Consider the following 17192-nt stretch of genomic DNA (forward strand, 5'->3'; position numbering starts at 1 on the left):
CTGCAGGTTTTTATTGTTTTAAAGTGGTTTCCATCCATCTTGGGTAGTGAGCTTTACAGAAGAAAGGAGTGGGGTAACCTGTCCTGTATTCCTGCATTTGTGAGTTAAGCTCAGGACAGTAATTATAGCTGAGGTAATGTTAGCTCTGCTGAGAGAGCAAGCTCTTGTTTTTCCATGTGTATATTTTTTCATGTGATGTTCAGATAGTATCCATGTTTCCTAGTTCACTGGAACTGCTGTTCTGGTTTTGGTTTTTTTCCTGCGTGTGATCTTGGCCACAGTGAAGGTGATGGGGTGTTCTTTTGATCATATATGGTTTAGTGGAGTAACTTTTACTGATGGAAAGAAAAAGTACATTTGCTGCTTGTTTGGGGCTCCTTTGTTATTTGACCCAGTTAAAGGAACCTTGAGCGAATCTCAGCTGAGATTTCTGAGTGTGTGAAGATCATCAGAGATGAGATGAGCTCGCTGTCAACAGGGCATGGGCGCTTCAGAAGTTCTTGCTTAGGTGGAAACTTGTCCAGGAATGCCTAATGATTCTAAAGCATAAAGTACCTCTCTCTTGATTTCAGATCTTAGACTGGACTAGATCTCTGAGCTTTCTAAGGCTTTTGTTCCTTTAGACTGCCCAAACCACAGTTCTCTGTTGCAAGACCTGTGTGGTGGATTGATGCAGTTGTGGGGCAAATCTCTTTGCATTTGCATAGGTCTGCCCATTGGGAGAAACTGAGTGTTCTGAATGTGTAGTGCAGTTACTGGAGGAGAGTCTCATTTGTAGAGCTCAGACCTTGCAGAAAGCTTTTGTTCTGAAACCCAAGTGGGTTTGTGAAATCATACGACTCATATGTCCTAATGGTGTTGTAGCATCTTCTTATTATGAATTTGATTTCTTAATAGTATATCAAGAAATAGGTATGATTGTTAGTAACATAGAATCGCAGAATGGTTTGGGGTGGAAAGGACCTGAAAGTTCCAGATCTCTAGATCCAACTCCCCTGCCATGGGCAGGGACACCTTCCACTAAACGAGGTTGCTCAAAGCCCCATCCAACCTGGCCTTGAACACTGCGGTGCTCCAGACCTCTGATGCTCTTCATGGGTCCATCAAGGAGGTGGGCCCTGCAAATGATCATCTAATACTGTCATCTGGTTGACTGCTGAACATAGCCATTTAAGATTCTCTGAAATGTCTAATTCTTCTTATTTTTCTCAGGACTTGGAGTAGCCTGAGGGCAGTTATTGCCCTGGGTTTCCAGTAGGGACATTCCAGTGTTTTACCTAAGAATTGTCTGCGCCTGGGTTCTTCATGAAATGCCGTTCTTATCTTTTGGAGTAGAAGATTGTTGTTTACCACATCTAATTGCAATACAGAGTCCAAAGAAGGGTGATTGCAAAGAAGTCCCTCATGATCTTGCACCCAGAGACTATTCTGGTAGAGGTCACTGAATCTAAGGAAGGAATTTCAGATCTTCCCTTTTCTTATAAAACCTGGGATGCAGACAACACTGTACAGCCAAATCACAGCACATTAGGACTCACAGTCTGTTTGACGATGCCATTGGAATCTCTCTTAGTGTGGAAGTATTTAATAGGACTGTTTACACTAGGTGAAAGTACTGGATACTCTACTATTATGATTCTAGAGAAAATTTTAAGTTGTCCTAGAAGACCTGTATTTTTATCATATTGAGCTATTTGAGCTAAAAGAATGAAGTTGTTAAGCAGGCCTTGATTTTGTCAGTTGGGCACATGAAAGTACTTGTATGTTTCCCATTCCTTGTTAAGTTACAGAGAATCTGGCAGCAAGACTTCATCCAGTCAGGACTTCTTACTGCAGTGGGATGTCACCTTGTCCATACTTACTTTGTTCATGTCCTTACTTTGTAATGATAACTTTTGGAATCCATAAAGTAAGTTCTCTGCTGTGGCATCTTGCCATTCATCCTTCCAGTTTCTTCCTGTTGTTACTTTTCTGAATCTTTATGGGGTCCGGATTCTGTGATTTCTATGATTTTTTTAAATTTTTCTTATCCATCTCCTGTGGATGCATGTAGGCACTTGCTGATGTTGTAATTGACAGAAGTTTATTATTGTCTTTCATTCCTGATTGTCTCACATCAAGAATGGAAGACCTTTGTCATTGAGAGACCAGACCTCTGCACAGATGCTATAACCTCTGCCTTACTGATTTCTACTTAGCAAGTAACTGAAAACTATGTTATGGAGCATTCTCTTCAGAAATCAGAGTATGTTCTGTGACAGCTTAGGCATTCCTCTGTATATATTCAAATACCTCACCTAAGGCAAGACTTTCTGGACATCTCCATGCCTTGAGTCAATTATTTAATCATTTTTATACTGCACAATCTAATTTGTGTGGATGGTGATTTTATGATTTTATTTTTACTTGTTCATAGTTAAACTGAGTGCATGAGCTGCCAAGGGGTTTGCTTGCCAGTAGGTAGTGTTGGGATGTATAGGATAAGTGTCAGCTTGTCTTCTGTTCTCTTTCTCTTTTCTCTTTGTGGTTTAATATCTTTCTGATTGCACTGTATTGAGATGCATGTGCCAGCGAGGGATGGAGCATAAGCTTTTTTACATGCTATTTGGACAATAGAATTCCTCAGTCTTGAGTGTCTGTGGAAAGTCATCTAGAATAAATTATGAGCAGGTGGACTGAAATAAAGAAGAAAGCTTCGAGCCTGAAGAATTCAAATTTAGATCAGCTTTGTTTTATGTACTGGAACTATTTCACATATCTAGCATTAAAATAGGAATATGTATGTTTGGCTGCTGATTGAAATATTTGGCAATGACATGATGTGATATTATTTTCTTATTCCTTCTCTTCCTCTTCCTTAGGACATAGCTCCTAAGTCTGTGACACAGTTCTTGTTACCAGGATATATATTCAGAGTATAGAAGAAAGTTTGTAATCCAATACGTCCATGCTGTGTTCAGTCAAGTGACTTCAAGTAGTTAAACGTTGCCCCATTCCCCTGTTCCTTGAATGCTCCCCACCCTCAAACACGTGGATTATTCGCCTTGCACTATAATGTAGAAAAGGAGTAGTGGGGGGGGAAAAAAACCTCAATCATGGAGTCATTAAATTCTGCCCTTTAAACTAAGATAAAGAGATCATTTTATAACCTTGTTTTTGGAAAAGTGACCATGAGTAACATTGTTAAAAATACTTTTGGCAGTTATCTTCTGCTTGACTTTTTTAATAGGTTCTTTTAAAAAATTACAAAATGACTTTGTTTACAGATAGCAGATCAGATGTTCTTTCATAGTGATTATCGGCCCCTTATCCGTGATGCCAACAACTTTGTCCTGGATGAACAGACACAGCAGGCTCCACACCTTATGCCTCCCCCATTTTTGGTTGATGTGGATGGCAACCCTCATCCTGCAAGGTATCAAAGACTAGTTCCTGGTCGTGAGAACTGCAGGGAGGAACAGCTTATTCCTCAGATGGGAGTGACATCTTCAGGTATGGAAACTTTCACTTCACTACACAGTAGCCTATGTAGTTACCTCTAGGTGTCCTACACTTTCCCTTTCCCTTCATCCTTTTTATTAATTTCTGGGCATAGCAGTTCATGTAGTGTGGAAGAATTGCAATGGCCATGGCACTGATTGCTTGTGACAATTACAGTATTGTCATTGCTCAAGTCAGTACTGGTTGATGTTACAATGCCAGTTAGCTTGGAGCTCATTTCATTATTGGAACAGTGTATGATGCTGAGCTTTCAGTTCATCTCTTTAGGGTAAGATTTCCTACTTCAGACAACCTGGGAAATAGACTGTTCTGCCACAGATCAGTTGGAACAGGTAACACATACAAGAAGAGGAAAACGAGAGGACACCTGAAACATGCAAAATCCTCTTCCCCTTCGGAGGAAGGCAGTCATTCAACTTAAGCTTTGATGGTTTAGTTAGAGAACTCTGAAGACTTGATGAGGATACAAAATCTAGGAGGTTTCTCCAAAGTTGTATTCTCCATGCACACAACGTGGGAGGAATGTGCCTATTCTGGGCCAGTGAGTGGCTATTTGGAAACTGCCTAAATGTGGTCCACAAGGGTGGGGCTGTAAAAATGATGCCTACTTGTTACGTGTCACTAGTTCAATATTAGTATGAATGAGCAAATAGTGACTGGTGAAAGTAGCTTTAAATGTTTTCAAGATAAGCATCGTTAAGTGTTTGGATATTCTTGAAAATGTGGGGAAACTGACTGTGTCTGTAAGTAGTGGCTTATATGTACACCACACTTAATCCTGTGTTGTGTCACACATTCTGGGAAGGTTAATTGACAGCATTGTTAACAAAAGATCTCTTTATCCTCATTTGTAGACCTGAGGAGTATAAGCCACTGAATACTTAAATAATAATCTTTAAGGAGCACTTCCATATTTCCTGCAAAATTTTAGGAAAAAATGTTACCAGAAAAGCAACTACAAGAAGGAAAAGGTCCTTTGTGGCTGAACCTATGCCGTGTTTTATCTAACTTTCTAGCTAAATTTGATTTCCAAGGAAGGAACAGTTTAGCAACAATATATGCAGTCTTAGCAGAGCTAAAATGTGTTCATGTATTTCAGATGTTATCTTCGACTAAGGAAGCTTCATTTCTTTCTGAAACTTTGTGGGATTTGATGGATCTCCCTCAGAGCACTGATAATTTATTTCTTGTCAAGTTTTCTGGGGGGGCTTTTTAAGACCAGGGGGAATTTAGGTAGTGATGCTTGATTTACTGCTTAGATGTATGTGAAGCTCCTTTAAACCAGATATTTTGAAAAAATCAAATATATACCAATGTCTTCATTATTTCTTAAAAAAAAAAAAAAAAAAACCCAAAAAGCTTGCTGTAACTTGTGAAGGCAAAATCTCACAAGCTAGATACATAAAGAAACATTCATTTTGTTTAGGTAGCTGTTCCTTATTTAAGAGCATTCTTGGGTTATTAGTTGTTTTTCCCATTGTTTTCAGCAGGCAGTATGTTGGATCATGAGATCACCAAATAAATCTGACTGTCTCACTACATGAGTCAGAAAACATCCAGCTGTGGTTATACCAGAGCTCATTCCATGATTCCAAGCTTCTGCTGCTTTAGGGAAGTTGACTTCAACTACAATAACTTTGAAACCCTGAGAGCACTGTCTTAAATATTTATGTTCTTTCTGCATACCATCATCTATTGAGAGCTGCTTCTGTCTAGCCACGTAATCAAAGTTCTTCATTTCATAGCACAATTACTGCAATATCTTGTCTTTGATCTTGCAAAGTGCAGTTTATACTATGATATCTCTTAAGAATTATGCTGGGAAAATAGTTTCTATAGCTTGTTTCTTTGAACATTGTCATCCTTTAGTACAAAATTTTGCAAATTCTGCTTCTCTTGACCAGAGCTTCCTACCACTCCACCATCTGACTATTCTGTGTGGAGGTGTCTGACATCCTTTTCGAATGATTACTGTAGCCCTTGCCTGTTTCTCCATGGCTCTAATTTTTTGGTGACCATTGTATGAAAAGGAGTTTTGTGTGTTTTATGCTTACATGCTGTGTATTTCGCTTGCTGCACAGAGACAGTATTATCACCTTGTAATCACTTCTGTGAGAACTACTTCATGTCTTTTATTCAAGACCTACCTCACAGGAGTTTTCATGGCTGTTTTATATACCAAAGATTATTAGCATTACTTAATCTGTGTTGTCATTATGCCCATATGGAATTCAGTCAAACATTTTTACTATTTGGTGTTCTGCAGTATAGATAATTCTTCTCTAATTCAGTTAGTCCTTGGAGTAGTTATTTTGTTGAAGCTTATACTGAGGTGTTTAGGCTGCCCAAAATGCATTATAAAGCATGAATTAGAACAATTTACATTAACTGAGAAACAACCATTATATTAAACAGTTGTATTCAACTTCTGTGACTTGTTTGCTCTTGATCAAATTTAAACATTTATTAGGAGTGGCATGTAGTCATCCTGACCCTCCTTTGGACAATATAATACTCTCAATATAGGAAGAAAAAGGCTGTCCTGTTTAAAAAGTGGCTGTTACAAAAATATGCATTAGCCCATATTTACACATGTGTATATGCATTCGGTCCTTCAACATTTGTGTGTTGTTTTCTTGTGTATTTTACTTCACAGGATTGAATCAAGTTCTTAGTCAACAAGCAAATCAAGAAGTTAGTCCGTTGGATAGCATGATTCAAAGACTTCAGCAAGAGCAGGACCAGAGACGTTCTGGGGAAGCAGGAACCAGTAGTACCAGCCGGATAAACAGAGGTAGATTACTGGGAGATGGGTGTTGTGGCTGAGAGTTAGAAAACATGAATCACATTATTGTGCATGATTTGTGAATTTTCTTGAACTACTAGAAAGGAGGTGTGGAGCCATGGAAAAGATGGAACTTCCCCATCTCTTTTTTTTTTTAACCTTTCTGCAAAATCTCAGCATTTTTAACATTACAAATTTATCTTTAATGTTATTGTATGCTTACTCAGGGAACTTGGAGCAACTGCATTCCCTTAGAAGTAACTACCTACTGTTTAATCTGGAATTGGCCACCTACTTGGTTGAAACCTGAATTATCTCAAATAAGAAAAAAGGAGGGAGGAAAGAGGAAGAAGCTGCTTGTTTTTCAGTACAGCTGTTCCATGCTTCAGTGTCTTGCACTAGATTACATAGTAGTTTTCAACACTTAAAACATCATAGTTGGCAGTCCACCTGAGTAAGCAAGAATAGCTTCTTTGTGGAAAGACGTGGAGAAATGTTGAAATTTTGCTACAGTGTAGGTGTTTTGAAGGCTTTGGAAGGCATTCGTGGTTTTGGTTTGGAGATTTTTGTTGATTTTGTTTGTTTGGGCTTTTAATCTTCTGATCATTTCAACTTCTTGTCTGTAAATTTTACAGCTTGGATTCCTAATAATTCTCAGTGTTGTGGCTTCTTTTTTGAAGGTAGAAGACAGCTTAAGGAGTACACTGGTTCAGTGGGATAGCTCAGCTTTTTATAATGTGGATCTAGAGTGCAGTAGCAATAGTCAGCTTCATGCTTTTAAGGAAAAGCAAACCAATGAAACATTTGCTTCACTTCCAATTATTGATACATCTGTTCCATTTCGATGTGAATTTTTAAGCATAATGCTGCAGCCCAATAGCTGCAGAAACCAGTGAAATAGTTATATTCAGCTCATATTTAATTTCTTTTGAAGTAATAGATAAGTAGAAGTTTTTTGGGTTTGTTTTTTTTTTCCTTTTCCTTTCAGTTTGAGTTTGTTTTTTAAATGCTTCCCTTAGTTGTACTTGATCTGAAATTTTATCACTTTTTGACTTTTTTAGGATCTGTAAGTTCTACCTCAGAAGTACATTCACCACCAAATATAGGATTAAGGCGTAGTGGACAAATTGAAGGTGTGCGTCAGATGCATAGCAACGCACCAAGAAGTGAAATAGCCACTGAGCGAGACCTTGTGGCTTGGAGTCGAAGGGTTGTAGTGCCTGAACTGTCTTCTGGTGTGGCCAGGTAAGCGTAGGGCAAGCATGCAGTGAATATTAGTTTGGTGAACTTAACAGTTTTGGAATTCACATTGTCATAGAACTATTTATGTGGTATTTATCTATTGTATGGTCTCATATTTCTTATAAAATTGGATTTAGTTTCAAATCAGTTGTTTGCATACCACTTGAAACATCTTGGAATTGTAGAATAATTGTGAATAAAAATCACAATCTTTTAACAAATGACAGAGTAATTTAAGTTGTATATGCAGTGGGATCTAGCTGCCTCAGTGTATTCTGACTTGTAGCATAAGATTACAGTATGTTTTAACTCCATTTGTACGTGACGTTATATGGCATTTTATGGTTGGGACACTGACCTGACCCATTAGGTGCCTGAGGTCAATTTTGATTTCCAAACTGGAACTTTAGTTAATTCACTAATTAACTCTTGTGATGAACACTTACATGAGTAAGTCAAAAAACCCTTCTAGTCACAATCAAACATAAGCTGCTTTAGCTTTTTGAAGTAAGATTGAAATCTTACTTTGTTCAGAAAGTGTAATATTGAAGTCATATTCTGACTGTAAAGAAAAGAACTAGTATTCAAAGAGTGTTGTAAATGTTGAACATCCATTCCTTGATTTGGAATAGATCATCTCTGTTGTAGTATTAACTTGCTTTAAAGTTAACATCTCAATTTTCTTATTTCAGTAGGCAGGAAGAATGGAGAACAGCAAAGGGAGAAGAAGAAGTAAGGGTGTATCGATCAGAAGAGAAAAGGAAACACATAACAAGTCACATTCAAAGAGAAAATAAGATACCTACATTCTCTAAGGTAAACAGTCGCTTGTAGCTTATTGCAGTAAGAAGCATAAAATACAACTCAATGACTTAGGCTACATAAACTTACACTCCTCAGTTTAAAAAACCAGGGGTACAGGAATTTGTTTACCTCTCCAGAATGAGGAAGCGCATTTCTACTGATACTTCACTATATTCTGAATAATCAACAGGGATTGCTTTTATAACCTCCTGAAAAGCCACATGAATGTGGTGTCTGGGACATGATTTGATGGAGGGAGTCAGTCACTATTAATCAATATACTCTGCTACTCTTGTCTACTGTTTGACATAATGTTCTGTGGAAAGGTTCAATTAAAACTCAAGTCATGGTTCTTAACTTTAACACAGTTAAATACATCCCCAAATACAGAACTGGGTATTTTGTCTTATGGTACCCTAATAAGTACATGGTGGTTTTGGATGGGATATTTCTAAGTTGTGGTTTTTGCTAGAGCTGGGGTACATTTTTCAGAAAAGAGGAAAACAGGATAGATGAAATAGAAGGGAATGGGTTGTCTCAAAAATGAAACAGTCATAACTGAATTGACGTTTTCATATAACTTGCAAAAAAAATCTTAAACATTTATGCAGGTAAGAAAATGTGAAAGATGAATATTCTATATTTACAAATATTATTTTACCACTTTTTTGTTAGAAATTAGTTTTATCTGTGTATCTCACATGCTTATTTGTGCTCTTCTAGCTTAATAACCAATTATATTTTGTAATAAACGAAGTAAATTTCAAGCAACTGTAAAGGAGAACCCATGCTTTGGGTTTTGTAGTATGTTTATTCTAGATGAGACTGTTTCACCCTTAATCAAAAGCTTAGTAAAATACAGGCCTTAGAGAATGCCTGTACATTGTCCATTGAAAAGTAAAGGTGGCTTATAGGGCTCAAGGTGGAAAAGGAAAAAAATAAATATTAAGAACAAGTATATAAAAGACTGTACAGCTCTTAACTCTGTCAGAGTACCATACTTAATGCCTGTGCTGTTTATTACTCATGGTTTGGGGGAGGAAGGGACTGAGATTGAAAGCCGTCTGGAAATAAGTAGATTTCAAATGTTCAGAAGTGCTTCTGTGTTTTTTAATAATGAGGAATTAATTTTGTATGCAGTTGAAAGTGTAAATTTGAGATGGGCAAGTTTCTGCTTGATATTAAATTTGAGTGTTCAGTTTTGCTTCTGTTTTTATACTCAGCTGAAGTAAAGCTTTGGAAAGAAGTGAGATTAACACTACCCCCAAAAGTCCCCTAATAATTTTCAGGTTTTCTCCAATTTCTTTTCTGTATCAAAACTGCTTGCATTGCTGTCTTAAGAAATGGTACTGATATGCTAATTTCAGTGCTGCGGTCAGAACATTGTGTTTGCCCAAGGTAAAGCAAACAAACATTTTTTTTTCAGTGTATGTCCAGTTTTTGTACATAGAGGGAAGAAGCTGTATGCCACTTACAGTTCTGAAGGTTGACATGGGAGGGCTTATTAATGGAATATCAGGGTACCAGAAATCTCAGTAACTCCTTTTTTTGTTTCAGGAATAATAGAAAGCAGGCCTCAAATTCAGATTTTAACAAAGCTATTTCTTGTCTTGAGGGGATGTGTTTTGGTGCTGAATTATAGACTTTCTTTTAGTTGAATTAAACAATTGCGCTGCTCGAGGGTATTTTTGTTTTTGTTTTTCCTGCAGCTACAACCTAGTTAGAAGATCCTTCCTGATTATGTGAATTCTTACCAATTTACCCTTAAATTTCTAGTTGGATTACAGTTTTTCTAAAATATCACTAGGACACAAAAATAGCAGAGTGGGCTAGTTGGCCCCGCATTTTGGTTTCAGCAATTAATTTCATTGCATCTTTGAAACAAAGAAACTTAACATGGATGTTTCTGAAAGTCTGTTCTCAGAGGAGACATTTTTTAGTCTTCAGACTTTAAAGGTAGCACTGAATCCTTTTGAACCCCACATTTGCATTGTGGATATTTATGCCCTTGAAATCCTTCAAAACTGCAGCTAGTTTGGGAAAATCTTTTGTCAGTTTCATATACTTACTCAGAGAAGTATATGTCCTTCATTTATCTTAGTCCTTGAAGGGTCCGTGATCTGGATTCTGATGCCCAGAATGTGAGGGAGAGAACTTGGTAAATTTTTCAGTCACTTCCCACCTTTGTCCAGAGGAGATAGAGCAAAAAGCAGCTAGTCATGGTCTCTGTAATTGAGAATGTCGATAAATTTTCCCTATAGAAATTACTGCTGAATTCAGTAACACTTTCAGAACATTTAAATAAATCCTTCTTAAACCCTACAGGATACTGGCATCTCAGGACAAAAAACTCACATTCTTCCTAGTTTATTCGTCATTACATGTGTCTCTAGTTGGAGGACTTGCGTTGTTGAGAAGTACACTAATTAAAATCCCCTGAGAGAAACCTCAGAGGGATTCAGAAATGAGTAGCTATCAAATGGGCTTTAAATAAGCAAATTGGCAAGAAGAAAAGAGTTCTCGATCATAAGTGATTTGAGTCTCCAAATTAAGTAAACTCAGATTTTAGTGATTGGCATTGTTGCTTATGGGTAACATGAGCAACGCTTCTGCCCAGTAGCGTCTGAACAATAGGCACGGTGAATTGGAATTGTCATCTTCTGCAGCGTCCATAATAAAATCAAATAAACTGGGAAGAGGAGCAAGACTGACTGCACTTCAGAAGCTGTTACGTGATATTTTTAAGGGTTTTTAAATAGAAGTTAGTAGCTTAATTATAGCAGCTCTTCTGTTGCTGTTCTTTACAGTAACTGTCTGGCTTTAAATACAAGCTGTGTTAAGTTGAAGATAGAACTGGAAAGTATTGTGTAAATCTTCCTTTTCCTTGAGTGCATGCAGTAGGTTTTGATACTGATACCTTGTCATTTATATTACAGTAGCGTTGTGAGACTACAGTCCTTTTGTGTTGCATAATGAATTTTTAAGGGTTTAATGAGAGAATTTATGATTTAGAGGAGACAAGCAACACCTTAAATGAAATACAGGGGAAAACATTATCACCCAGTAATGCATAGACTTAAAAATTACAGCATCAAAATTTCTAGGAAGTCTGTCATTCTACAGTACTGTCAGCTGGTCTAAGAACAGAGTAAACAGAGCTTGTATTAAAACATTGTTCTCATATGCAGGTTCATTTGTATTCATACCAGTAGGAAATACTCATTTTTATATCAACTTGTGAAATTTATCAGTTCTGTTCATATAGTGAGAAAAATGTATTTATTTTCTTTTGTTCCCTTCTAACTGTAAAGAGCGAAAAATACAGAAGTAAAATCAAAAGGAGGGCAGGAACAAATGTTAGCATTTTGGATTACAAGCTAAAAGTGTAGGACAGTAAAGAACACAGAGCAACTGTAATTACTTTTTGAGGAGATTCCAAGTCCTCCTAATTTTTTAGTCCAGGGTCATTATAGGGTATGTTAAAAGTAGCACAGAATTACAGCTTAGTCTTCCTTCTATAACTTAGATGGAAGTCACATAAGCATTCTCATTTTTAAAGCTAGAAACCCCACGTTTCTTTAGCACAGGTCATACTGAGGAGTAGTTGTATGTGATTGCTTGAGGGACTAATGGACTTGTGTGGAAGAACCTAAAAGCTTGGGTATTGTGACCTGAATAATGTTTAGTATCACTGATCTGCATGTCAAATGGAGAACTCAGTTTGACTTTCAAAGTCATTGGTGAGGAATAGGGTTTTCTTTGGGTTTTATTATTAAACAAAAGCACTTTAAAACTCCCAAGCCCTTAATGACAGAGGATAGAATGTGACATTGGAATCTTTTCATTTTCAAAGTGGACCTGTAGTTTGTTGGTTTGGGGGTTTTTTTGATTTTTTTAATTTATCTTTTTTTCCCCCCGAGACCATGCCAAAGATGAGAAGTGAGAGAATAACATGTTTAGGTAAATGTTCCCAGTCCAAGTAATTAGTTTATCGGTCTACTGGGATTACAGAGCATTTTAGTAAATATTGGAAGAGTGTGAGATTTTTATACAGCAGAGGGTTGATGTGTATGTTCTAGTAAAAAATGACAAAAATGGAAATATTTCAGCTTAAAGGTAATTAGAAATTATAAGCAGAAATTTCAAGGAATTAAAATTTGAGATTTTTATGGATGGACACAGGCATAGGCCTCTGTTGTGACAGGTGCAATGGCTGTTGTAAACTAACAGAAACCAGACATGAGAAATGTGTGCATTGTTTTGTTCCGTTGTGTTCCTCAAAAGTAGTACTTCCTCCACTTACATGTTATTTAAACATTACTTCCAGGTAAATGTGCAAGATGTTAAGAGGAAAATAATCTAAAACCTGCGAGACTAAGCACTTACTGCTTAGTGCCCATTATCTTCACTGCCTTTGGAATAGTTCTCACTAATTTCTTACACATATGTGATGTGGTAAGAGTGAAAACAAAGTAATTACAAGCACTGATCCAGACTTGAGAATATGTAAGGGTGCTCTTTAGTCAGACAGAAAATGACAGGACAAGAGGCAGTGTGCACAAACTGCTGAAACAAGCAGTTTTGCCTGAACGTAAGGAAGCCCTTCACTGTGAAGGGAGACTGAGCACTGCCACAGGCTCCTCAGAGAGGCTATAGAGTCTCCAACCTTGGAGATGCTCAGAAGCTGTCTGGACGTGATCCTGGGCAGCTGGCTTTAGGTGGCCCTGCTTGAGCAGGGGGGTTGGAAAAGATGACCTCCAGAGGTCCCTTCAACCTCAACCATTCTGTGAAATAAAAACTGCTTTAGCTCTAACAGCTTGGGAGATTTGTTGTATTTATCATCTGGGGAGAACTCATGGTCATCAAAGAATGTTAAACTTGGACAAAGGTATATGCTAATGACCTCGGTAATGCAGAAGTATCCCTCTCCAGAAAAATAAGAACTTAAATTCAGTAAGGACATTTAAATTCATAGATAGAAGTTGGATTGAAGAATTTAAATAGCATATCTAGTCAAGAGTGAAAACACTTGTGTAGGCTACATTGACTTTCAGCATATCATTTCAAATGCAATGTTGTGAAAATCATATGCAGACAAAAAAGCCGAAGTTTCCTTTCTTTATCTTAAAGAGGCTGCAAGCATCTGTTTAATGTTAGGGTTCTGATACTTGACATATGCTTGTGCCCTGCCCCTGTTAAACTTTCTGGTAGAGGCTAATTCCTCTTTCTTAAGGAGAAACTATTTTTAGATAAAGAATAGATACTGCTGGTGAAGAAATAGTATGAAATTGCTACAGCCAAAGCTTTCCAAAATTGCTGCAGCCCTGTATGAAAGCAACAGTGAAGCTGTGCTTCACTTAAGACCTTCACGGTCTCAAGGACAGTAGAGTGCAGTGGTCTGAGTTGTCAGGACACCACTGAGTTTCCACTGTGTATTTCACAAATAGTGTTACAAAGATGCTCAGCAGTGTCCTGATGACATGTTTGTATCTATCCTGCTCAAATACAGGAAATGCCATCATTTGTATTTTGCAGAAAGGCTGTTCTGATAGCAGCTGTAACTTCTGGCGTATCTGTAGATGTGCTCTGATACTGACTTGGAAGGAAGCCTTGGATACGGTACAAAGTACTTGTCAGCGTATATGACTGTTTATCAAAGTGTATCAAGAGAAAGTGCTGATTGAACCTCAGATCATAGGTTATCTTGGCTTTGTTTCCAAGCCTCCCATTAGAGTTGAGAGTCCAATTTTCAAACTGTTTAGGATATATATATAGGGAGGGCAGAGAGGGTAGAGACCATCAGCTGTTTCTTCAGTCATTGTTGAACATGTTGGTGATAGGTTCCATTTTGTCAGAAAAAGATTGTAATACTTTGATTTTAGTCAAACCTTCACACTTGACCCCACCCATCCCTCAAATAAAGAAAGATCTGCCTGATCTACAGCTTCTCATCACAGTTTGACAAAGCTGTGTGGAATAGGAGTCATGTTAAATACATTTTTTTGGCAACACATGGCAGATGTATACCTTACAGACCATTTTATGGTCCTTGCTTGAGCAATGTGGTTGGACAAGGTGATATCCAGAGGTCCCTTTCAACTTCAATCATTCTGCCATTCTGTTGCTTATGGATAAGTACATGTGGGTTTGTGTGTTGGGTGGGTTTTTTTGTGGTTTTGGTTTGGGGCTTTTTTTATTATTATTTTTAGCTATTCTTGTTTTGCCATTGCATCTTTCCAAAGCAATTTGTTACCCTTTGGCATCACTCTGGCCGAGTTATTTTACACAGTCATGTTACTTGCTTCCAGGAAGGAATAGTTTGGGTGAGGGGGTGGTTTTTTTCCCTCAAGCTTTGAACTGCCAGAAAAGAACAACTCTTTCCAAAACCAGAGTAATGCAAAACACTTCAGTTTTCGAAGGTTCCATAGTTTTAGCATAAGTAGGGAAAAGCTATATTTATAACAACTGTTCAAGAAATCTCACCTCTTAATAGAAATGGGGTTGTAAATTTTTAGGACTTTTATTTCTAGAGAGAAGACATGATTATTTTAGTCAGGCTGTGATATAGCTTCTGTAAAATATGTCCTCATTATTGTAAAAGATACTTGACTAATTTGTTTCATTGAGTTTATGTGGTTCCATTCTGTTGTCTATGCCTTCTCATACTGTGTTTCATGATGCTAAGAGGCAGATGGGCTTTATAAAAAAGTTACATTTCAGTAACAGAAGCAAGTTGCTGTAACGCTGGCTCTTGTAACCTGTCTGCTTCAGCAATGAATCTTGAAAGCTTGACAAGGAGTGAGGGACAGAAGGCTGTGCGATGGGCTCAGCCACTAGTCTTAGGGCTGCTCTGGAGCTGTTCTGGGTCAAGTTGGAGCAGCTTGAGGAGATCTGGTATGTGCTGCCAGTTTGAATCCAGAAGAAGGAATGCCCAGAAGAAGGTCTCAGAAGTTTTGGGTAATGATAAAATGCTGAGCAGTGCCATTAAAAGTGTCTCTGGTAGCTGTGCTGTCAGTGCTAGCTTACCCAACTTGAATTCACTGGACAGAACAACAGAAACACAATGATCACTGAATAGAGCACAGAGCAGTTTGTGTTGGTCTGATGTGCTTTAGTGAAAACTGTAATGCGATTGTACAGTTTTCACCAAAAAGCAGTTGTGGGATTTGGGTTTTTTTTGCCTCGATGAGAAAATTTAACCTCGTGAATCAACTTTCATCATATATGACAGGACAGATCGTCTCTTCCCTACAAAAGAAAAACCAAGAGGAATAGGTACAAGTAGTCTGCCCTGCTAGAAGGCTCTGTTAATATTAGCACCTTTCTATGGTTTGCTCCAGTTCTGCTTTCTTCATCTCTGCAACTGTGTTTTCAACCATATCAGCACCTAATAGATATGTGAGGTTTCCTTTGTGGAAGAAAGCACTGGGGAAGTGATACCACCTTTTGTGGCGTCTAGGAATGGGTCCAGAAACTATTTCATGGGGTCTGAGGTAGGCTTAAGTTTGAATATTCATGCCAAAAAAATTAGCACAAAACTCTAGAAATTGAGGCTGTAGCTTTTTGGGTTTTTTTTTTTTTTCCCTTCCCCCCGGGGTTGGGGCCTAAGATGAGATCAAGCGCTTCGTGGGGAGAGCAAGTGTTTGCATTATGTATATTCTATAGGAGGAACAAAATCTCTTAATGCTGGAATGTGAAATGTTTCTTAATTAGAGCCCTGTTTCATTCTCCTAATCTTCATAAGAACTCAGATTCTTTCCAACTGACTCATTTGTTTGAACTGTTCCATGCATCACTGTACCATTTAAAGGCCTTTACTTGCTAACAGTCATCATTGTATGCCAATGGATGTATTACCATATGGGTGTCTCTTCTAACAGATCTGACCACTCGACTGCAAAATAACACACTCGGGAGTTCTCTGTAAGAGTCCCCTTTCCTCTGATGGCCATTTTTAGTGTAATTTTGAGCTGTTAGAAGCTCTTAGCAGCCTATTGGTAGTTAACTGATACATACCTTGCAAGAATGAAGAGTTTTGATAATTAAAGTTGAAAAATGTTTATTATATCTGGGAAGAAATTTTCATGATTTCCAGAATGTACTGAACTGCTTGGCGCTTATATTCAACTGTGCACGTGGAGTGCTTTCTTCAGCAGCTCTTCAGTTTTGCACTTGGGGCCTGTTTTGCGTTTTGTGATGTTGAAACTTGTATCTTTTCGCTACTACAAAAGTTGCTTCCTGGGATACTATTATTAAAGAAAATACTATGTGATAATAAAATGTGTACACAAAAATGATGTATTTTGACTTTTGTGTCTTCACAGAACCATTCTCATGATCATTTACTAGACACGAGCGACTCAAAAAAACAGCAGCAAGCTAATCAGCACAACTACCGTACAAGATACGCAGTAGAAGAAACTGCAAGGCCTGCTGAAGAGCTAGAAAATGGACACAGTTCCTCAGATGTAAGATCCTTATTCATGAGGCAGTCTTACGTATTCCATTTCTACTTGTTAAGCTCCTGTCTCAGCTAATTGAACATTGTTTCTAGTGGAAACTCGTGGTTTTTTACTGTGCGTTTTCTTTCACCTGTTTAAAAAATTATGTGGAATTAGGTTTTCACATGCTTCGTATATTTAGTTTTGACTTAAAAATAGTTGACAGAAAGGGAGAAATGCTCATTTGTAAGGGCATTTTATGAAGTGTATGTGTGCAATGTTAAATCTTCCCTGTATTTGTAAGCCTAATCGGCATGGCCCACATGGCCTAGCAAGTGTGGTTACCAACTCTAGGTGGCCCTGCTTGAACAGGGAGGTTGGATTATACAGCCTCCACACATCCCTTCCAGCCTCAATCA

At 37.8% G+C, this 17192-nt stretch overlaps 1 protein-coding gene across 10 annotated transcripts in view; it reads left to right on the forward strand.

Moving 5' to 3' along the window:
- Positions 1–17192, forward strand: part of PHIP (pleckstrin homology domain interacting protein) — a 106886-nt gene that overhangs the window by 60973 nt on the left and 28721 nt on the right. For 9 of the 10 annotated variants that reach the window (XM_030490333.1, XM_030490330.1, XM_030490331.1 and 6 more), the window contains 5 exons: positions 3267–3492; positions 6158–6295; positions 7348–7531; positions 8221–8344; positions 16657–16800. In XM_030490333.1, the coding sequence (XP_030346193.1) occupies positions 3267–3492; positions 6158–6295; positions 7348–7531; positions 8221–8344; positions 16657–16800 (816 nt within the window). The remainder of the gene's footprint in view (positions 1–3266; positions 3493–6157; positions 6296–7347; positions 7532–8220; positions 8345–16656; positions 16801–17192) is intronic. The other variant, XM_030490332.1, reaches the window with a different exon arrangement.

Source organism: Strigops habroptila, chromosome 6, assembly GCF_004027225.2.
Source record: "Strigops habroptila isolate Jane chromosome 6, bStrHab1.2.pri, whole genome shotgun sequence".
Classification (NCBI taxonomy): Eukaryota; Metazoa; Chordata; class Aves; order Psittaciformes; family Psittacidae; genus Strigops; species Strigops habroptila.